This window comes from Eriocheir sinensis, chromosome 60 (assembly GCF_024679095.1).
Source record: "Eriocheir sinensis breed Jianghai 21 chromosome 60, ASM2467909v1, whole genome shotgun sequence".
Taxonomy (NCBI): Eukaryota; Metazoa; Arthropoda; class Malacostraca; order Decapoda; family Varunidae; genus Eriocheir; species Eriocheir sinensis.
The window spans coordinates 650,288-672,112 of record NC_066568.1 but is presented as its reverse complement, the minus strand read 5'-3'; the positions used below and the strand labels follow the sequence as shown (position 1 = coordinate 672,112).

General features: G+C 43.0%; 2 protein-coding genes across 4 annotated transcripts in view; both read right to left on the bottom strand.

The window, feature by feature from the left end:
- LOC126985659 (brefeldin A-inhibited guanine nucleotide-exchange protein 3-like) overlaps positions 1–9,415 on the bottom strand; it is a 33,283-nt gene extending 23,868 nt beyond the window's left edge. For 2 of the 3 annotated variants that reach the window (XM_050840807.1, XM_050840810.1), the window contains exons 1-7: positions 7,461–7,593; positions 6,466–6,642; positions 5,931–6,067; positions 5,264–5,395; positions 3,552–3,717; positions 2,713–2,914; positions 203–348 (exon numbers count right to left, since the gene is read on the bottom strand). In XM_050840807.1, coding sequence (XP_050696764.1) covers positions 203–348; positions 2,713–2,914; positions 3,552–3,717; positions 5,264–5,395; positions 5,931–6,067; positions 6,466–6,550 — 868 coding nt within the window. In that variant the 5' untranslated portion in view covers positions 6,551–6,642; positions 7,461–7,593. Of the gene's footprint in view, positions 1–202; positions 349–2,712; positions 2,915–3,551; positions 3,718–5,263; positions 5,396–5,930; positions 6,068–6,465; positions 6,643–7,460; positions 7,594–9,276 lie in introns of those variants that run through there. The other variant, XM_050840808.1, reaches the window with a different exon arrangement.
- LOC126985660 (uncharacterized) lies at positions 8,755–14,796 on the bottom strand. Its single transcript, XM_050840811.1, has 7 exons — positions 14,654–14,796; positions 12,384–14,020; positions 11,264–11,400; positions 10,676–10,778; positions 10,335–10,505; positions 9,784–9,934; positions 8,755–9,541 (listed from the first exon to the last, which is right to left on the bottom strand). Exons 1-7 carry the CDS (start codon positions 14,706–14,708, stop codon positions 9,273–9,275), a joined length of 2,523 nt encoding a protein of 840 aa, XP_050696768.1. The 5' UTR covers positions 14,709–14,796; the 3' UTR covers positions 8,755–9,272.
- Positions 14,797–21,825: the final 7,029 nt, after the last annotated feature.

Here is a 21,825-nt window from a genome sequence, read left to right as displayed (position 1 = left end):
ACGCAAACGAGAGTGAAGAGGAATTAAGGATGAAAAATAAAGGTGAAATGAAGTGTAGGAAGATGAAACAAAGGAGAGAAACAAAGGAAAGGAATGCAAAACTGTGCACAACTTAAGGTGGACAAATACAGATATGGAGACGGGACCACACGAGCGTAAGCCCAGGCCCTGTAAAACTCCAACTAGGTTAATACACACTCACCTGCAGAGGAGGCTAAGGAGGTGGCTTCCGATGGCTTATGCAGGTGTATGAGGGTCTGGGGCTGGGAGAGGCAGGTCAGCAGGGTCTTGGTGCACTCCAGCAGGTAAAGAGCAGGGATCTCAGGGCCCTTCTTGTCATCCTCATGCCTGGCGGAAGGGGAAAGTAAAGGGCTGAGGAGGGAAAAGGGGAAGGAAGGAGGGGTGAGAGGAGGAAGAGGGAGGAAGGAGGAGGAGGAAAAGGAAGGGGGAGGTGAGGGAGGAGGAAGAGAAGAGGAAGATAAAATAAAAGGAAGAATGAGGAGGAGGAGGAAGGGAAGGGAAAATAAACAGAAAAGAAATGGGAGGAGGAGGAGGAGGAGGTTAGGGAGGAGGGAGAAAAGAGGAAGATAAAACAAAAGGAAGGAGGAGGGAGGAGGAAGGGAAGGGAAAATAAACAGAAAAGAAAAAGGAGGAGGAGGAGGAGGAGGTGAAGGAGAAAAGGAAGAAAAAGGAGGAGAAAAGGTAGAAGAAGGAGGAGGAGGAGGAAGAAGGGAAGGGAAAATAAAAACAGAAAAGAAAAGGAAGGAGGAGGAGGAGAAAAGGAAGAAAAAGGAGGAGAAAAGGTAGAAGGAGGAGGTGAAGGAGGAGAAAAGGAAGAAGAAGAAGGAGGAGGAGGAGGAGGAAACATGGAAACGCAGGCAACAGAAAGCCTATTGGCTCATTACGAGGTTGCCCGCTTTGGTGATTTAATCTGCTCGACAGCCTGGGGCCTGGGGAGCAGATGAAAGCACCTCGACATTGAGGAGTAGATGAAAGCACCTCGATATTGAGGAGCAGATGAAAGCAACTCAATATTCAGTTTACTCCCGACGCAGCGAAGTGACGGTTGATTCTATATTTGAAGGAGTTGATAGTATTCGCATTTACTACTTCTGAAGGAAGATTGTTCCAGTGACGGATGACTCGGTTTGAAAAGAAACTCCTTCTGATGTCTGTGTTACATCGACTAGACTGAATGGGTAAACCGTTATTTCTAGTTCTTAGGTTGGTTTGCAATTCAAAGAAATTGGAGTAATCGACGTTATTGAATTTTTTCAGATACTTGAAGACTTGAATCATATCCCCTCGTAGGCGTCTTTTCTCTAATGTAAAGAGATTGAGTCGCTTGAGTCGTTCCTCGTACGGTTGAGCCCTTAAGGTTGGTATCATTTTCGTGGCGCGTCGCTGAATCCTTTCCAGTAAATCAATGTCCTTTCTGTAATTAGGAGACCAGAACTGTACTGCATACTCGAGGTGCGGTCTTACCATGGAATTATACAAGGATAGCATCACGTCTGGCGTTTTACACTCGAAGTTCCTCGCTATGAACCCGAGCATAGTGTTGGCTTTGTTGTAGGCTTTTTTACAGTGATTCGCGTGTTTCAGGTCACTGCTGATAGTGACTCCAAGATCCTTTTCCTCCTGCATCGCTTGCAGAGGTTTTCCATTCATGATGTATGTGTGGTTATTATTTCTGGACCCAATGTGCATGACTTTGCATTTGTCAACATTAAAGGACATTTGCCATTTTTCCGACCATTCGATAATGTGATTGAGGTCTTTCTGAATGATTTCACAGTCGGTCTTTGTGAGGGCCTTTCCCCCCACCTTAGTGTCATCAGCAAATTTCGATATTGTGGATTTCAGTCCTGATTCGAGGTCGTTGATATATATGATGAAGAGAATGGGTCCCAGCACTGACCCTTGAGGCACTCCACTAGTGACTGGAAGCCAATCGGAAGGCTGTCCGTTGAGTAGTACTCGTTGTTTTCTGTCGGTGAGCCAATCTCTTATCCACGCGATCAGATTGGCTCCAATGCCCGCCGAGTGCAGTTTCTTAAGGAGTCGCTCGTGCGGTACCTTGTCGAAAGCTTTCTGAAAGTCCAGGTATATAACATCACTGGGGATGTGGGCATCCCAGTTCTTATATATACCTTGGAAGAAGTCTAGTAAATTTATTAGGCAGGAGCGCTTGTTTCTGAAGCCATGCTGGGTGTCGGAGATTACATTATTGTCTTCTAGAAACTTAACAAGATTGTCTCTAATAATCTTTTCGAGTATTTTTCCTGCCACTGATGTCAAACTTATGGGCCTGTAGTTTAATGCAACGCTTTTGTCTCCTTTTTTGAAAATTGGTGTTACGTTCGCCATCTTCCAGTCTTCCGGGACCTTTTTCAATTGAACAGACTGGTTGAATATGTTAGTGAGTGGCTGAAGTATTTGTTGTTTAAGCTCTTTTAATAACCGCGGGGACAAACCGTCAGGTCCTGTTGACTTGTTCGTGTCGAGTTTATCCAAATACTCTTTCACTTCTTGGTCGCATATTGAGAAGGAAGGGAAAAACAAAACCAGAAAATAATAGCAAAAATAAAATACCATAAATAAAGAGGAAAAATTAAAGTCTGATGGTTGGGAGAAAAAATATATGAAAGCAAGAAGAGAATGGGAAGACTGAATTCTCTCTCTCTCTCTCTCTCTCTCTCTCTCTCTCACCTTTTTGCCTCCATCAACTTGTCAGCGATGAAATTAATGACAGGAACAGACTCATCAAATGCCGGGGCTATAAATTCACACTCCTCCTCTTCCTCTTCCTCCTCCTCCTCCTTCTTCCTCTTCTCCTCCTCCTCCTCCTCTTCCTTCTTCTTAACTGGCGATCTGTTGTGGTATAGCTTCTCCTGCTCTTCACTCTCCTCCTCTGTAATAATAGTAGTAACAGTAGTAGTAGTAGTAGTAATAGTAGTAGTAGTAGTAGTAGTAGTAGTAGTAGTAGTAGTAGAAGTAGTTTTTTTTATCAGATTTAACAGGTTATTTCATTATGAGTCATGGGATTGGCTCTGTTTTTTATCATCACTGTAGTAGTAGTAGTAGTAGTAGTAGGGGTGAAAGAATGAGGTTACTGGTCAACTCTTGCATAGGGAAGTTGGACAGCATGAGGGAGATAGGAAACACAAACACACACATAAACACAGCCTAACCCAATAGATAATACATAACAGATAACAACAGGTAAAAGAAAGACAGAGAGACAGAAATAGATGAAATAAAAGAGAGAGAAACAGAAACACACACAAAAAAAGACATACAAAAATAAATAAATAAATAGACAGAGGAAAACACGGAAAGAAATAGAAAAACAGACGGCCAGGAACAAACACAAACACAACTTAAAAATCAACACAGAGATATACAAAAAAATAGGGAGACAAACACACACACACAACACAAACTTACCTTACCCCATACAACACACACACACACACACACACACACACACACACACACACAACACTATCCCCCCTACCCCCACCCCCCCATCCCCCCTTAACACTCACTCAGCTGCCGGACGAGCCTAGCGATGGCCTGGGACGCTGCGGCCTGGGCTGCTGTACGGAGGGCCGCGCCGCCCCTCCCGTAGGCCAGGCCGCACACGCCCACCACCTGCGTCACCAGCTGCCCCGAGAGGCTCACCCCGGCCACGCAGCTCATGTTCAGGACCACCTATGGGGTTGGGCGGGGCAGGGGCAAAGGGGAAGGGTTAGTGATGATGATGATGTTTTTCTTATTGTTTGTGTTTTCTTATGTTTTTTTTTTTTTTATTTCCTCCTTCTCCCCCTCCTCCTTATATCTTTATTCCTCTAGGTAATTTCTATCCTCCTCCTCCTCCTCCTTCTTCTCTTCCTCTCTCTCTCTCTCTCTCTCTCTCTCTCTCTCTCTCTCTCTCTCTCTCTCTCTCTCTCTCTGTCACCAATTTTAAAAGATTTTGTACTTCATGATAAAGATTTATCTCCTCATAATTTACTTACAACAATATCGACTTCTTTTCCACACTACCTAAGAGGTAGAAGTCAGCGTGGTGGATGGAAGTGGAATGGCTGGGCCGAGGAACAGGGAGGGCCAGAGGAGGAGTCAGTGAGGTCGTGACCCGACAACACTGTTGAACACTGTTGTCACGTTTTCTCCACCGTTTTATAATAACCTAAATATATAAGTAACAGTACACTGTGTAGCTCATTGCAGTTTGAATTAAAATAATATTAGTGTGTGTTTATATCTTTTGAAAAGTTTTTTTTTTTAAATGACGCACATTAATTAAAGCCAAATACGTTCACTTGACATATGAGCATTTTTCACGGCCCTCCCTCTCACGGGCCAAATTAGCTGGCGCGCACTATAATATCTGTTTTTCTCTACCTCCTCTCTCCTCCTCCTCCTCCTTCTTCTCTTTCTCTTCCTCCTCCTCTAAAGTCTTACTAATATCTGTTTTTCTCTACCTCTCTCCTCCTCCTCCTCCTCCTTCTTCTCTTTCTCTTCCTCCTCCTCTAAAGTCTTACTAATATCTGTTTTTCTCTACCTCTCTCCTCCTCCTCCTCCTCCTTCTTCTCTTTCTCTTCCTCCTCCTCTAAAGTCTTACTAATATCTGTTTTTCTCTACCTCTCTCCTCCTCCTCCTCCTTCTAATCTTTCTCTTCCTCCTCCTCTAAAGTCTTACTAATATCTGTTTTTCTCTACCTCTCTCCTCCTCCTCCTCCTCCTTCTTCTCTTTCTCTTCCTCCTCCTCTAAAGTCTTACTAATATACGTTTTTCTCTACCTCTCTCCTCCTCCTCCTCCTCCTTCTCTTTCTCTCCTCCTCTCAAGTCTTACTAATATCTGTTTTTCTCTACCTCCTCTCTCCTCCTCCTCCTCCTTCTTCTCTTTCTCTTCCTCCTCCTCTAAAGTCTTACTAATATCTGTTTTTCTCTACCTCCTCTCTCCTCCTCCTCCTCCTTCTTCTCTTTCTCTTCCTCCTCCTCTAAAGTCTTACTAATATACGTTTTTCTCTACCTCTCTCCTCCTCCTCCTCCTCCTTCTTCTCTTTCTCTTCCTCCTCCTCTAAAGTCTTACTAATATACGTTTTTCTCTACCTCCTTTCTAACCTCTTCCTCCTCCTCCTCCTCCTCCTTCTTCTCTTTCTCTTCCTCTTTTCCAATTTCTCTTCCTCCTCCCCTAGTCTTAATAATATCTGTTTTTCTCTACCCCTTTTCTAACCTCTTCCTCCTCCACACACCTTGAGTAAGTCCACCTGCGTGTCCTCAGGCTGCAGGTGGAGGGAGTGGAGCGTTGCCAACACCTGAGCGGCCAACCAGGTGCTCTCGTCATCCTCCTCATACCCGCTGTGGAACTGGGTGTCGCGGAGCATCTGGGGGAGGCAGGGGTAGCGGTAGTAGTAGTAGTAGTAGTAGTAATAGTAGTAGTAGTAGTAGCGGGTACTCTTCAGTCAGATAAAACAGGTTATTTCATTATAAGTCATGGGATTGGCTCTGTTTTATATCATCATGGTAGTAGTCATAGTAGTAGTAGTAGTAGTGGTAGTAGTAGTGGTAGTAGTAGTTGTAGTAGTAGTAGTAGTAGTAGTAGGAGGAGGAGGAGGAGGAGGAGGAGGAGTAAAGATGAAAGAATGAAGTTACTTGTCAATTCTTGCATTGGGAAGTTGGACAGTATAAAGGAGAGAGAAATAAGGAAGGAATAGTCAAAGAAGAAGAAGAAGAAGAAAAAAAAGAAGAAGAAATATACACTAAACAGAATTCAAAGTATGAGGTAAAAAAAAAAAAAAAAGGTAATGCTGAATAAATATAGGAATAGGGAACAGAAGAATCACAGGCCACAAGAAGAAGCAGAGGAAGCACACACATACACACACACACACACACACACACACACACACACACACACACCTTAAAGTACCCCGAGACAGCAAGGGACACCAGCTTGGACTGCCGACTTTCGAGTGCTCCCTGCAGTGCCGAGAGACAGAGAGCACGGAGCTGGTAAGGGGGGGACCGCAGCAAGCCAGCCTGGGACTCCAACACATCTGGGTAGTAGTAGTAGTAGTAGTGGTAGTAGTAGTAGTGGTGGTAGTAGTAGTAATGGTAGTAGTTTTTTTTCTTTGATCAGATTAAACGAGTTATTTCATTATAAGTCATGGGATTGGCTCTGTTTTAAATCATCATGGTAGTAGTAGTAGTTGGAGGAGGAGGAGAAAGATAGAGGAAAGGAGGAGGAGGAGCACTGTAATAGTTGCAGTAGCAGTAGTAAGGTATGAAAGAAGGGAAATAAAAGAAAACAGGAAGGAGAAAAAAAAAAGGAGAAAGAAAACAAGAAATAGTAGTAGTAATAGTAGTATATACCACAAGAAAAAAAAAATAAGGGAGCACTACTCTAAAATCCACACAATCTTCACCTGCATAGAAAACGTAACATCGACCGCACCTTTTGCCTGCGTACAAGCGACCCTAAGGTGCTGGTGCTTGCTGGGCGATGCCTCTCGGAACAGTGCCTCCAGAACCTCCTCCATGGTGCCGCAAGGGTGCCAGGACAGTGCCGTCAACACCTCACACCACCACCACCACCACCCTCACTGCCTCACCATCCTGGCCCTTCACTATCCTGGAAGAGAGAGAAAATGGTGTGTTTGTAGGGTTGACTAGAGTATTTTTTTTTATTTATTTAGTTAATTAGTTTCCTTATTCCTCTTTTTATTTAATTTTTTTCCTTTCTTTTATTCTTTTTTTTGTATCTTTAATTTTCATTTTTAATTTTTATGTGTGTGTGTGTGTGTGTGTGTGTGTGTGTGTGTAGTAGTAGAAGTAGTAGTAGTAGTAGTAGTAGTCATAGTAGTAGTAGTCATAGTAGTAGTAGTAGTAGTAGTAGTAGTAGGAGTAGTAGTAGCAGCAGTAGAAAGAGGAGGAGTAATGGTAGTAGTAGTAGTAGTAGTAGTAGTAGTAGTAGTAGTAGTAGTAGTAGTAGGAGTAGTAGTAGCAGCAGTAGAAAGAGGAGGAGTAATGGTGGTGGTGGTAGTAGTAGTAGTAGTAGTAGTAGTAGTAGTAGTAGTAGTAGTAGTAGTAGTAGTAGTAGTAGTAGGAGTAGTAGTAGCAGCAGTAGAAAGAGGAGGAGTAATGGTGGTAGTAGTAGTAGTAGTAGTAGATGATGTTATCTGGTCCACATATATTAATATACCAACACATATACGAACACACAACACACCACAAGCCCCTAAACCCCCAAAATACCCCAAAATACGCAAAATAATCCCCTACCACCATATTGCACGAGGAAACACTACACCGTAACCTTGTATCACAGCAGCCACACCTCTTAAGTAGTCACCCTATCTACTAACATACTCCTAATGTCCCCGATTCTTACTATATATGCATCAGCGGGGTTAAAATAAGGGAGTAATGGGTGAAAATAGTGCTTCTGACCTCGCTACGGCAGGGAGGTAACAGCTGGCGGTAAGTCACGTCAATGTTGATCTGAGTGAATTTGGTCTCGGTCTGGGCTGTCAGGATGGGCCTTGGGATGGGCTCTCTTCTTTTTTGACCTGTAGCGCTTTGATTGATTGATTGATAGTTTATTGTTGCAGGTAAACAACAAGGGAGAAGGGAGGAACATGCCATCCCAACCCCCAGGCAGGACAGAGTGTGATTATACAACTATTAGTACACGTGTAGGGAGCACCATGAAACTAAAATGATACAATGGTAGGAAGGAAAGCACAACAAGGGAGGGGGCGGTAACTCCCCCTGGACAATAAGACACTAAAACGTGGGGACAGAGAACATTGCCCAAGCACTAGATGGGAATGAATACAGAGATAGAGTACACACTGCAACTATAGGTCGGTATTACAAGACATTTCGCCGCCCAAGAACACATATTTGACAAGGCTTTCGTAGGAGTTGTGGGCATTTCCAGGAGTAGTTTTATGACCCTGGTGGTAGACTGACCCTCCTCCTGTACCGTGAACCTGAAGAAACACTCATAAGAATCTGACTGACCCCTTCTTTGACCTCTAGAAATTGATGATGTGAGAGGCGAATTTGTCTTGTAATACCGACCTATGTCACGGAATGCCCTCTCATTCCTAAGTTTAAACCACGGGACTGCCTTGACCTGAATCCAAATACGAGTGCTTTTGTAATGTACTCGAATACACAAGTACAAATACACGGACGAGAATGACAGGTGTAGGTGTAGGCTAGATAGGCCTCTTGCAGTCTCCCTGTGTTCTTATGTACTTCTTGCTGATATGACCATTCTGATTTTTCTTGATTGATTGATTGATAGTTTATTGTTGCCTTGTCATCTCACACCAAACACTCGGTTGTACTCGAATGTACTCGTAACAGTATCGTGTACTTGGAGTTAATTACACTCACCGAGGACCTTTTAACCCTAGTACAAGAACAAGTATACAAATATTTTATAGTATATGAATTTGTGTACTTAGGTGCGAGTATAAATAGGAGTACATGTGCGTACTTAGACCCAAACCTGTAATTTCTCTTCCTCCTCCTCCTACTATATATATTTTTTTTATACTACTTCTTGACATTGAGAAGAAAAGTGTGAATAAGCATGAGAGAGGATCAAGAGGAGGAGGAGAAGAAGGTTAAAAGAGAATTAATAAGAACAAGAACAGCAAGATGAAGAAGAAAAGAACAAGAGAAAGAAGAACAAGAAGATTAAGAAGAGGAATAAATAACAAGCAAAAAATGACCACACAAATATTTTATTTATTCTAGAAAAATAAATAAATGTTAAGATCCACTAACAAGACAGCATTATTAGTCATTATTATTATTATTCAAGGCAACCTGACCTTTGTAACGTAGTTTGACAAGATTGAGGTATCATTATCATCATCATTTATTTTCTTTTATATTTTTCTCTTTTTTTTGTTGAAACATTCAAAGGGAGAGGAAGGAAGGAAGGAAGGAAGGGAGGATGGAAGGAAAGAAAAAAGACAGAAAAGAAAGAATAATAAAGGAAGAAAGGAAGGAAGGAAAAGAGAAAAGAAAAAAAACAGGATGAAAAAAGCAGAAACATGGAGAAGGAAAGAATGAAGGAAAATAAAGAAATAGAGAAAGAAAAAAAGGAAGGAATGGGAAATAGAAGAAAAAACAAAAACAAAACAATGAAAAAACAAAGTACAAACACAAGGAAACAGAATAACACACACACACACACACACACACACACATACCCTCCCCACCCCACCCCCACACACACACTCACTGGTTTCCTCTCAGTCTGGCCAGAGCAAATCCCAACATGAGTGCGGCTGCCATCAGTGTAGCCACCCCAGCGACAGGCATCATCCACCTTGCACCAGGCCTTCCCTCCTCCTCCTCCTCCTCCTCCTCTGCAGTGGTGTGTGGCTGTGTGGTGTTGGCGATGGTGGTGGTGGTGGAGTATGATCGGTGGTGTTGTGTGAGGGGTAGGGTTGGCCGTCGAGGGAAGCAACAGCCGGAGTGGTCCTTGTCCTCATCGAAATTGACATCTGTGAGGGAGAAGAAGGGAGTGAGTTATGAATGAGTGTGTATTTACCTAGTTGTGTGTGGGTGGGGTTAAGTAGTGTTCTTTGAGCTGAGAATTTATCTAATCTATTTAAATAACAATGATGAAGATGATGAAGCCACAGATAAGGATGATGAAGAAGCACTGCAGCCTCCTTCATTGTAAATATAAAAATAAAATAAAAATAAATATCAGTGACTCACAACTGACTCTCCACTGACTCACCAAAGAGGACCTCCTTATCGCTGTGGTAGTACCGTGACTCATCCTTGACCTTATTCATGGACAGCAGCTGCAGGCCGGCTACCGTCTGTGTGCCAAAGTGCAGGTCCTGGTGGTGACTGTAACAGGCCGGGTCGATCTTCTTAGGACCAGGCTGGTGTAGGGGAGAGGAGGGAAGGCTGGTGTTACTGTCCTGGTGGTGGTGGTGGTGGTGGTGATGATGATATAGAAAGATAGAGGATGGGAAAGGAAGAAGAGAAGGAGAAGGAGGAGGAGCTGGGAGGAAGGAAGGAAGGGAAATAGAAAGAAGGAAAGGAGACAAAGAAAGAGAAAGAAAGAAGGGAAGAAAGGAAAGAGGAGGAGGAGAAGAAGAAGTAGAAAAAAAGAAGAATGAGGAGGAGGAAATGACAACAACAATAATATTAATGACAAAAAAGAAGAACAAAAAAACACAAACACAAGAAAACAAACTATAAAAAAATCTTACCCCCAAACAACCTCCGTTCCCCACCCACCCAAACACACCCCAACCCCCCTCTTGCACCCCTACATACCTTCCCCTTGCTCCGTGGCGCCTTGGAGAGCTTGGCGATGGTGAGGTGCGGGTGCAGATCTCTTGTGTCAGGCATGCACACTCCCCTCTCCTCGAACACCCTTCGCACACACTCTGCCATGTCTAGGAGACGCTCGTGCTGGTCGTCCTCTTCAACGCAGGCGAACACGACCTGGCGGGAGTTTTGTTTATCATTACTGTTATTATTATCATTATTATTATGGTATTTCTTTTCTATATCTCATTTTTCTTTCATTATTTTTTTCTCTCCAGTCTCCACACACATGACAACAACAACTACTACTACTACTACTACTACTAATACCTCCTGCTGATCCTGACCTGGTTGGAGAAGCTTTTGACCCCCGAGAAGGTCAGCTGCAGGGGCCAGGCACTGATGCCGTCCCCTAACCGCTTGGCACTCTCCTCAAGGGCGGCGCTGGCACTGTGGGGCAAAGGGGGGCATTAAGGTCGGCTCGGCAGTTCATATTAATTAATCTATGGACATTTTTTTTATTTTAATGATAAGAGAATTGGCTTGAAGAAGAAGAAGAAGAAGATATAGAATGGAAGCAGCCCTAAGAAGAAGAAGAAGAAGAAGAGGAAGAAAAAGATCAGTCACATATGAGGAGGAGGAGGAGCAAGGAAGAGAAGGAGGAGGAGGCAGAGGAAGAGGAGGAGGAAAACAGAGAGGAGTAAGGAGTAAGAGGAGAAAAAGGAGGAAAACAAAGAAGAAAGAGAAAGAAAGAAAAAACAAAACAAAAATAAAAAAAACAAGAGGAAATCAAGAGAAAAGAGGAAATCAAAAGGAAGAGCGAGAGAAAAAAAGGACGTCAAGAGGAAGTCAAGAGGAAAACAGAAAAATAAAGAGGAAACCAACAAAAACAAGAGGAAATCAAGAGGAATCAACACCAACAACCCCAGACTCACATTGCCAGGGCCTCATCGCCATCCAGGTGCGCCACAAGGAGGGTAATGTGTGACGTGGCGACATCGACAAGTGTCCTGAACATTGCCTCGTCCCACACCACCAAGTCCTCCTGCACCCTCAGTAGCCCTCGGTGGATCTGCGGAAGGGGGCGGAGGAGGGGTCAGTGAGCCTCTCTAGGGTAGAATGTTATGTTGAGTGTCATGTTATGTGATGTTATGTGTGATGTGATGTAGTTCTTTGGGGGTATGTAGGTATGTTATGTTGAGTGTCATGTTATGTTATGTGTGATGTGATGTAGTTCTTTGGGGGTATATATGTACGTTATGTTGAGTGTCATGTTGAGTTATGTGATGTAGTTCTTTGAGGGTATATATGTATGTTATGTTGAGTGTCATGTTGAGTTATGTGATGTTATGTTATGTGTGATGTGATGTAGTTCTTTGGGGGTATGTATGTTATGTTGAGTGTCATGTTATGTGATGTTATGTTTTGTGTGATGTGATGTAGTTCTTTGGGGGTATATATGTATGTTATGTTGAGTGTCATGTTATGTGATGTTATGTTATGTGTGATGTGATGTAGTTCTTTGGGGTATATATGTATGTTATGTTGAGTGTCATGTTATGTGATGTTATGTTTTGTGTGATGTGATGTAGTTCTTTGGGGTATATATGTATGTTATGTTGAGTGTCATGTTGAGTTATGTGACGTTATGTTATGTGTGATGTGATGTAGTTCTTTGGGGTATATATGTATGCTTGGACTTGAATGCACTTGAAGAATATATGTGAAGTAGCAGAAGGAGGAGGAGGAGGAGGAGGATGAGGAGGAACAAGAATAGGAATAATAAGAAAAACAGGAAGAACACGAAATAGGAGAAAAAAAGGAAGATACAAGAAGCAGAATTAATAGAAAAAGAACAGGAAACAAAATAACAAGAAAAAGAAGAAAATGATAATATAAAACAAGTAACAAATATAACATAAATAACAACAATAATAATAATAACAATAAGAGAAACAAATATAAACATGTGAAATAAGCAAATAAAAAATAATAATAACAATACAATTACTACTATCAACAATAACACACACACACACACACACACACACTCACTGTCGGGTTCGAGATCTGAATTCCCACAAAATAATTCGGTCGAACATTCCTCTTCTCACTTGAGTGCTTCCTCTTCCTCTTCTGACTCGACCTCTTCTTCTCCTTCTGGCTCCTCCTCTCCTCCTCCTCCTCCTTCCCCCCCTGAACACCCCCTAACCCCCCTGTGGCAAAGTCCGTACTACCGAGAGGTGAAAATGAGCCTATGGGGTGTTTGTGGTCTAGTCTCGGTGTGTTGTGAGTTCGGACTGATTGAAGGGTGTTAGAATACATTGGTAGGGTGGTGGAAGATGTATGTGGGTTTTGATCCCCTTCTGGACTGGTGTGGACTGGTTTGGCTGGTGTCGAATCCATTAGTGGTTGTGGGTTTTGATTCCCTTGTAGACTGCTTTTTGTGTCAGTGGTTCTGTCTTTTATAGGTGGGAGTGTGTTATGTGTTTTTGTTTCACTCGTAGTTTCTTGTTTTATGGGCGAAAATCCCGTGTCTGTTCTTTCGTTTATAGTTTCTTCCTGTTTAAGTGGGTATGTGTTGTCAGTACTCATTTCATCTATAGTTTCCTCCTGTTTAAGTGTAAATCTTTTGTCTCTTCTTTCGCTCGTAGTTTCTTCTTCCTTCTCCGAAACTGCTTGGTCTGTTCTCATTTCGTTTATACTTTCCTCTTCCTTTACAGACAAATATGGTTCATCTGTTCTTTCATTCATAGTTTCATCTTCCTTACGTGGAAATCCTCTGTCTGTTCTTTCGCTCATAGTTTCTTCCTTTATGGGTGAAAATGCTTTGTTAGTGCTTCCAGTTTCTTCCTGCTCCGCTTGAAAGTCGCTCATGACCCCTTCCTCTTTATCAGCCTGGGTCTTCTTATAGCCCTGGGTCTTCTTCGCTGGGGGGCTCACTGTGGCATCCTGTTCCCTGGGTCTCTTGGGGTTCCGATCTTCTGCTTGGGTGTTCATTCTCAGAGCAAACTGCCCTGAGGGTGAGTCTTCTTGAGGTTGAGGTCTTGGAGTGTGAGGGAAAGATGAGGAAGGGATGGTTTGAGGTTGAGATACGAGGGAGGTTGAGAAAAGGAGTGTGTGAGGTTTAGAGAGGTTGAATTGGAGTTGGGAAGTATAAGGGAAGGATGAGGAAGGGATGGTTCGAGGTTGAGATATGAGGGAGGTTGAGAAAAGGAGTGTGTGAGGTTTAGAGAGGTTGAGTTGGAGTCGGGAAGTATAAGGGAAGGATGAGGAAGGGATGGTTTGAGGTTGAGATACGAGGGAGGTTGAGAAAAGGAGTGTGTGAGGTTTAGAGAGGTTGAATTGGAGTTGGGAAGTATAAGGGAAGGATGAGGAAGGGATGGTTTGAGGTTCAGATACGAGGGAGGTTGAGAAAAGGAGTGTGTGAGGTTTAGAGAGGTTGAGTGGGAGTCGGGAAGTATAGGGGAGGGATGAGGGAGAAGAGGAAGGAGACGTATGAGTTTGAGATATGAGGGAGGATGAAAATATGAGCGTGTGGGTTGTATATTGTGTGGTAGAGACAGTGTGAGGTAGAGAGAGCTTGGTTTGACGTCTAGAAATGTGAGACAAGGCTGAGGGCAAAGATCGGGCGCCTCTGTGTCTCTGGCTCGTCAATACCCTGATGCGTGTGTCTGCCCGTGCTGCTATATCTGGAACAAAGAAAAAAAGATATATTACTACTACCACCAATAATAATAATAATAACAGTAGTAGTAGTAGTTGTGTTTTATTTTGAGGTATATTAAACATTGATATATAGAAGATACATCACAGCCAAGTTTTTTATTTTGACAGCAGGAATACTCACTCAGATAGGCCTATGTCAAATCCCCCCCCCACACCTAGGCTGCGTTACAAGATTCTCATACATAACAGCAGAGAAAGCATGAAAATAGAAGGGGAAAAGGGAGAAAGAAATGTCGAGGTGCCGGATGTACGATAAATGACTGTTAAGTACGATCATCGGTTCAGGGAGTCGGGTGTCATTCTAGAGTTTCCATAACATTGAAAGAACACCGAGTCAGCACACACCACAACCCTTTGAACACACTTAAAAGGCAACTAAATAAGCCCAACACGCCATTAACGCCATGAAATAGTTAAAGGAGGAGAGGAATAGAACCGGGAGCTTGGTCTATATAGGGACGGCAAGAACCCTTCCCCGGGAACCCACACAACTGCACCTCTTTTCCGCCATAATGGAGGCTTGATTTAACATTATTACCACCTCAGCATAAAGGTATTGGTCTCATAAAGAACAGGTAAGCCGGGCATCACCTCACCTTTAATTAGGGGCACGTGGAGGATGTATTTATACCGCGGACTCAACCCAAGCATCCCCCCCGGCTGGTCCCCGGGGTGCCGGATGTACGCGGGAAAAAGAAAATATAAAATGAGAAATAATGTAAAGATCAAGTGTATTAGTAGAAAATAAAGTTGATGATTGATTGATTGATAGTTTATTGTTGCAAATAAAACAACAAAGGAAGAGATAAAGTGTAAAAGGACCAAAACAGACAAAGACTGAATTAACGACCATTGGGTACAACAATAGAGAAGATTTACATAGATTTACATAGAAAATCAGACCACACAGACCCCATGGTCCAGACTAGGTGGTCTGTCCCCTAAGTGATTTTACATTAATCAGATGGCTCCAAAACGTTGCTTTTCTACTCTAGTTAATATTAAGTTCAAGGAAGTGACGGTCGATCTTGTTTTTAAAGGAGTCAGTCGTGTTACACTGGACCACTGATGGTGGGAGCTTATTCCATTCTCGCACTACAACGTTGGTGAAGAAAAATTTGGTGCAGTCTGAATTTACTTGTCTACATTTGAGTTTTGTGCCATTGTTCCTCGTTCGCAAAGTGTCATCGATCATAAACAATTTTGTTCTGTCTACATTCGTGAAACCATTAAGTATTTTAAAACATTCGATCAGTTTTCCTCAGAGTCGACGTACGTTTCTCAAGAGAGAACATGTTAAGGGTGGAAAGCCTTTCTTCGTAGGATTTGTTGCGCAAGGAAGGGATCATTTTTGTTGCTCGACGATGAACACCTTCTAGTTTAGCAATGTCCTTTGCATGGTGGGGAGACCAAAACTGTACCGCATATTCCAAGTGGGGTCTGACTAAACTATTGTAGAGCGGAAGTATTACATCTTTATTCTTGAATAAAAAGTTTATTTTAATGAAGCCCAACATTCTGTTCGCTTTATTTGCTGCATCGATGCATTGATGTGAGAATTTGAGGTTTGATGCGATTTTAGTCCTTAACGCATTGAACACTTGTGAGTTTAACGCCGCCCATTTCGTAATCGAACTTCTTATTTTTTTTTCCAACTTGAAGGACCTGGCACTTGTCTACGTTAAAGGGCATCTCCCATTTATCCGACCAAGCTGAAATTTTGTGCAAATCCTCTTGGAGGCTTTGCCTGTCTTCGTCAGTGAGAACCGAGTTACCAATCTTTGTGTCGTCTGCAAATTTACTAATGCAAAATAACACCACGCAACGGGAGGATGCTAGTGGCACCGCCCATGATGGCTTCACCGTCGTGAATGGAGGAGCCAAACCAGCCAGACAAGCGATTTATCCTGTTCATTGCTTAAACAGGTTTGCCATTCTGGAGGAGGAGGACGAGCAGGAGAGCACCTTCCTGGTGGGTGACTCCATGATTCGCCAGCAAGTCGTTGAGTTCTGCGGCAGAGTTCCTCGTCGAAGACGGAACTATATGCTATCCTGGTGCTGGGATCGACGATATAACTGCTGCTCTTAAGGAGATCTCCCCCCAGGCTACTAATGATTCACTGTTTGTTATTCACACAGGTACGAACGACGTCACCACGACCCGGTCTGAGGAACTCCTGGACAAGTACCGTAGGCTCATCCAGCAGTATAAGTCTAAATCCCCTAACATTTTGATTTCAGGAGTTCTACCACGGACTTGGGCGGAGAGCGACTTTTTCAGTAAGGCCTTCAGCCAAAACAACCGCTTACAGACTCTTTGTAGGGAGCTTGACGTGGAGTTCTTCAACGCATGGGACAACTTCTATGGACAAAGTGAGCTCTTCCACGGGGACAGATTGCACCTGTCTCCCATCGGGGCATCCAGATTCGGATGGCTCCTCAACGACGCAGTACGTGTCATCCGAACAAAAAACGAGTCACAGCCACGTCCCTCCACCCCGCCCGTGTAAATAGACGCCGTGCATCGCAACAAACCCGTAACCGTGATCCCGCAAGTACCACCACCTCTATTACCAAGCCTCTAGATAACTTAAAAATCCTTAGTTTCAATGCGCGTAGCCTAAGAAACAAATTTGATGAACTGAGATGTCTTGCTCTGACAGAAAATTTTAACATAATTGCTATAACCGAAACATTTATCGGCACCACAAATATTGATTTAAGTTCCGAATACAACATAGATGGCTACAGACTCTTCAACAAAGATCGTGTAAACCGTAGAGGCGGAGGCGTCGCCCTTTATGTCAAAAGCTATTTGCAACCCACTGACAAAACACCGGGAAGCAGTAACGTTGAACATTTGTGCGTGCGAGTAAACATTACAAAAGTCAATTTAAATATATCTGTCACCTACAGACCTCCCGGGCAATCACTCGATGACGACCTTGAAATGTACAGCGTCTTAAGGCAGTCACTTAATAACAACGACTCACTGATATTAGGAGACTTTAACCTCCCCCATATCGACTGGGCGACACTGTCAGGTAAAGAAGGCGATTCACATAGAATGATCGAATTTCTAGAAGAAAATTATCTAAGCCAAAGGGTTTCTGAGCCAACTCGACAAAATAATATACTCGACCTTGTTATAACGACCCAAGATAACCTAGTCAGTAATGTCACGGTAGGAGAACACCTCGGTTCTTGCGATCATAAATTAGTGCGCGTCGACATTAGAGCTCAATCATCAGTGACTGAAAATAAAGTAAAGGTGTCCAATTTCAAAAGAGCTAACTTCGTAGAAATCCGACAAAAACTAACAGAAATACAACTATCAGATGACGGCAACGTAGAGGAAGCCTGGCTAAGCTTTAAAAATCACTTACTCAGCAGAACACATTCGTCCCCTTGTGCGAGAAGCGAATTAACACTAATAAAAGCCCACCGTGGTTTAATAGCGAAATCAAGCAATCAGTCAATGAGAGAAAATTGTTTTACAGGTTAAAAAAAGAACAAAGCACGCCCGAAAACATTAGACTTTATAACGATGCCAGACGACGAGTAAAAAGATTAATATGTCAGGCAAAGTGTAGATACGAAGAAAATATTGCAGCCAACTGTAAAAATAATCCGAAATCTTCCTTCAGTTACATAAACAACAGAAAGGCGATCAAAAGTGGTATTGGACCTTTAACAAACAGCGACGGTGCACTAGTGACTGACAGCCAACACATTGCAAACCTCTTAAACAATTACTTTTCCTTGGTGTTTAATACTAACAGTCTTCCTCTCCCTACCAACAACACCAGTACTATTGTAAATCTCGAGCATGCATTGCCTAATTTTGAAATAACAGCCGATGAAGTCCTTAAAGCTCTCCATTCACTTAAAACAAATAAAAGTCCCGGACCCGACAAAGTATATCCTATACTGCTTAAAGAAACAAAGAGCGAAATACTCTCCTCCCTTACTATCGTATTCAATATGTCCTTGCGACAAGGCATCGTCCCTTCGGATTGGAAAAAGGCTAACGTGACACCGATTTTTAAGAAAGGAGACAAAAAAATACCAGGTAACTACCGACCCATTAGTCTAACTTCCATACCTGGGCACTTCCGCACCTCGGTCCGGACCTCCGCTCCTCCGCACCTGCGGACCGCCAAACGAGGTGCGGAAGCCCGGAAGTGCGGAACGTTTTCAAAAGTGCGGAAGTAACAGGTGCGGACAGGCGAAATTTTGGGTCCAGACTTCCGCACCTGAGATTTTCAAAAATAAAAAAACGAAGACGACAAACAGTCCGCGGCATTACTTTCGCGCGTTTTGGCGGGCTATGTGCTACCAGCTGATCACTGTGTCAATTTTCTTTTTCTTTTCAGAATCTTTTGACATTTAGTGATTCACTGCGATTGTTTAGTGTTTAGTGTTTACAAATAAACATGGACAGATACGTGAAAAGAGGTGATAGCGACAGGAGCAGGAGTGTGTCAGGGGATAGTAGCGTCAATAGCGTGAGCTACAGAACCAGCTCACGCCTCCAGAACCCCTACGCCGCTGGCGACGTCAGACATTTCCTTGTCTGACGTGGAGCTGGACCCCTTCCAGTGTAATGCCAGAATTTAATTAAGAATGGGAAAATGTAAATTAGGGAGGAATAAGCCGTTACCGCATAGAACATTCCAGACTCGCGCTTGAGAGGCCCACCCCATTTGAAGGTAAATATATATTTCTCTCTCTCTCTCTCTCTCTCTCTCTCTCTCTCTCTCTCTCTCTCTATATATATATATATATATATATATATATATATATATATATATATATATATATATATATATATATATATATATATATATATATATGAAGCTTGATGTATTATTGCCTTGTACTATTTTGTTTTATTTTTGAGGTGCGGACTAGTTTTTTCAGGCGCGCTTTAATAGTTTTGCGTACAGTAGCGGAGGTGCGGAGGTCCGGTAGCGGACCGAGCGAAATTTTTTTAGGCGCGGAAGTACAGGTGCGGACTACCTGCGTCCGAAGTGCGGAGGAGCGGTAGCGGACTACCCCAAATCCAGTAACGCGCCCAGCTCTGCTAACTTCAATTGTAGGTAAGCTACTCGAGAGCATAATTAGAGACAAATTTGTGAGTTACCTCGAAAGCCACTCAATAATTGGGGATTCACAACATGGCTTCCGTAACAAAAGATGCTGCCTGTCAAACCTACTGACCTTTTATAACGATCTCTTCTCAGTTTATGACGTAACCAAATCAGTGGACGTAGTCTATCTTGATTTCCAGAAAGCGTTTGATAAAGTCCCACATCATAAATTACTTTATAAATTAAAGCAAATAGGCATTGACGGTCAAGTAAACCAATGGATCGCGAATTGGTTGAGCAACAGACAACAAAGAGTTGTAATTGACGGATTTAACTCAGAGTGGGCGCCGGTCACTAGTGGCGTCCCTCAGGGCTCGGTTCTTGGCCCAGTGCTCTTCATTATTTACATCAACGACGTGGATGTTGGACTCAATAATCGCATTAGTAAATTTGCAGACGTCACAAAGATTGGTAACTCGGTTCTCACTGACGAAGACAGGCAAAGCCTCCAAGAGGATTTGCACAAAATTTCAGCTTGGTCGGATAAATGGGGGATGCCCTTTAACGTAGACAAGAGCCAGGTCCTTCAAGTTGGAACAAAAAATAAGTAGTTCGATTACGAAATGCGCGGCGTTAAACTCACAAGCATTCAATGCGTTAAGGATCTGGGGATTAAAATCGCGTCAAACCTCAAATTCTCACATTAATGCATCGATGCAGCAAATAAAGCGAACAGAATGTTGGGCTTCATTAAAATAATCTTTTTATTCAAGAATAAAGATGTAAAACTGTAGCAGTCACCGCTCAAATTCCGTGTTCCTTCCCCTCAGTGACAAGAAAATGGGGTGCTGCAAAGAGAGACTAAGATTCTCAGTGTTTTCATGTAATGTCCATCGTCACTGTGTCTGCCAGTCTGTCTTGTCGCGTCTTCATCGTTAACTTTCCTTGTATTCGTTTACCTTTGACTGTCCGTCCACGTTCTCTTGTTGTCCACCGTTACACATTGTTCCACACATACACCAACACTTAAATGTTAACCTACACAAACAACATTCACACAAACGCATACACAAACAAACACCTATCCTATGTGTTGTCCTTGTCGTGATGAGCTGTGTAAGTTTTGTCTAATAAAGTAACCCTGGCGGATATGATTTTCTCTATCCGTGAACCGATTAGCACTTAGAACACTCGCTACCACCAACAATTGGTGACCCTGGAGTGTTGCTATGGTTCAAGGTGGCTTATAGCCGGTGCCGTTTTAAGGGCACTCTCTCCTAGAGTGGAGGACCTGGGCAGGGTAACTTGTCCATTCGTCCGCCCTCTCCTGGGGCAAAAATCCTCACCTCCATTCGGGGTTCGTGGGGCTGAGCACTCAGGTCGGGAGAAACATTACGCCATAGGCGTAGTTGCCACCTTCAGGGTTTTCCCCCGCCCTTCCCCAGGCACCCTCTGTGCCTTCCCCAGGCACCCTCTGTGCGCCTCTTCCAGGCACCCTCTGTGCGCCTCTTCCAGGCACCCTCTGTGCGCCTCTTCCAGGCACCCTCTGTGCGCCTCTTCCAGGCTCAGTGTTGCAAGTAATGGTACAATTGTACCAAAATGATACATTTTGACAATGCTCGTACATTCTTACGCCGCTCAGCAAAATTGGTACAAAATAGAATTGTCAGACAAAATTTGATACTTTTTACCGTTTTGGGAACAAATTTGATACTTTTTGGCTGTCCTAGGACAGCATTTTTTTTTTACAAGCTTACAGCTAAAATATATATATATATATATATATATATATATATATATATATATATATATATATATATATATATATATATATATATATATATATATGTATATATAGTGATTAACTTGCAGGCTGTGATGTTGTATATTTCATAGCAGTGATATTATGATATGTCTACATAGATGTACTGCATCATACTGTGTCATACATAGTCAAAGAGCAGGTGTTCCTACAAATGTTCCTAATTTAAACTTAAGAGTTACAGGGAAGAAACCTCACTGGTATCTCTTTGTTTTAAGTCTATATTCACTAATGTCACAATCACACACCCATTAGCGGGTAAATAGATAGTAACGAAGATAATAGCAGTGTCCATCAACCTATATGAGAGTCATAGTGTGTGTGTGAGAGAGAGAGAGAGAGAGAGAGAGAATTTTTTTTTTCTCTCTCTCTCTCTCTCTCTCTCTCTCTCTCTCTCTCTCTCTCTCAGACACAACTGCCAGACGGCTATGATGATTCCATACGTCGCTTTCAGCCGCAATTAAAGAAAATAATTCATACAGTGACGTAACGCAATAAGTAATTTGATTTAATAGATAGATGATAAATTTGATACATTTTGGTTCCAAATGGTACATTTTGAAGATCACGTGGATACATTTTGATTTTTCCTACTTGCAACACTGGGCTCCCTCTGTGCGCCTCTTCTAGGCTCCCTGTGTGCGCCTCCTCCAGGCATCTTCAGCGCCCTTCAGGCATCTTTTGTGCCCCATGGTGCTTCTCCCGGCGCTCACCCACCCACCCCCACCCCTCCTCCTCCCTGCTTTTCTGCTGGTCCGGCGACTGAGACACGCACACCGTGTGACACACTACACAGACTCAGTGAACACTCAAACACAGTGCGACACATTACTGAGACACAGTGCCACACACT

What these genes read in the sequence shown, in the direction of transcription:
- LOC126985660 (XM_050840811.1), bottom strand. Translation starts at nt 14,708, where the DNA reads ATGCTTGGGTTGAGTCCGCGGTATAAATACATCCTCCACGTGCCCCTA. An exon ending in TTCAGATCTCGAACCCGACA is followed by an intron (nt 11,401 to 12,383) that starts GTGAGTGTGTGT and finishes CCCCTTCCGCAG; the next exon opens with ATCCACCGAGGGCTACTGAG. An exon ending in GGCGATGAGGCCCTGGCAAT is followed by an intron (nt 10,779 to 11,263) that starts GTGAGTCTGGGG and finishes TTTGCCCCACAG; the next exon opens with TGCCAGCGCCGCCCTTGAGG.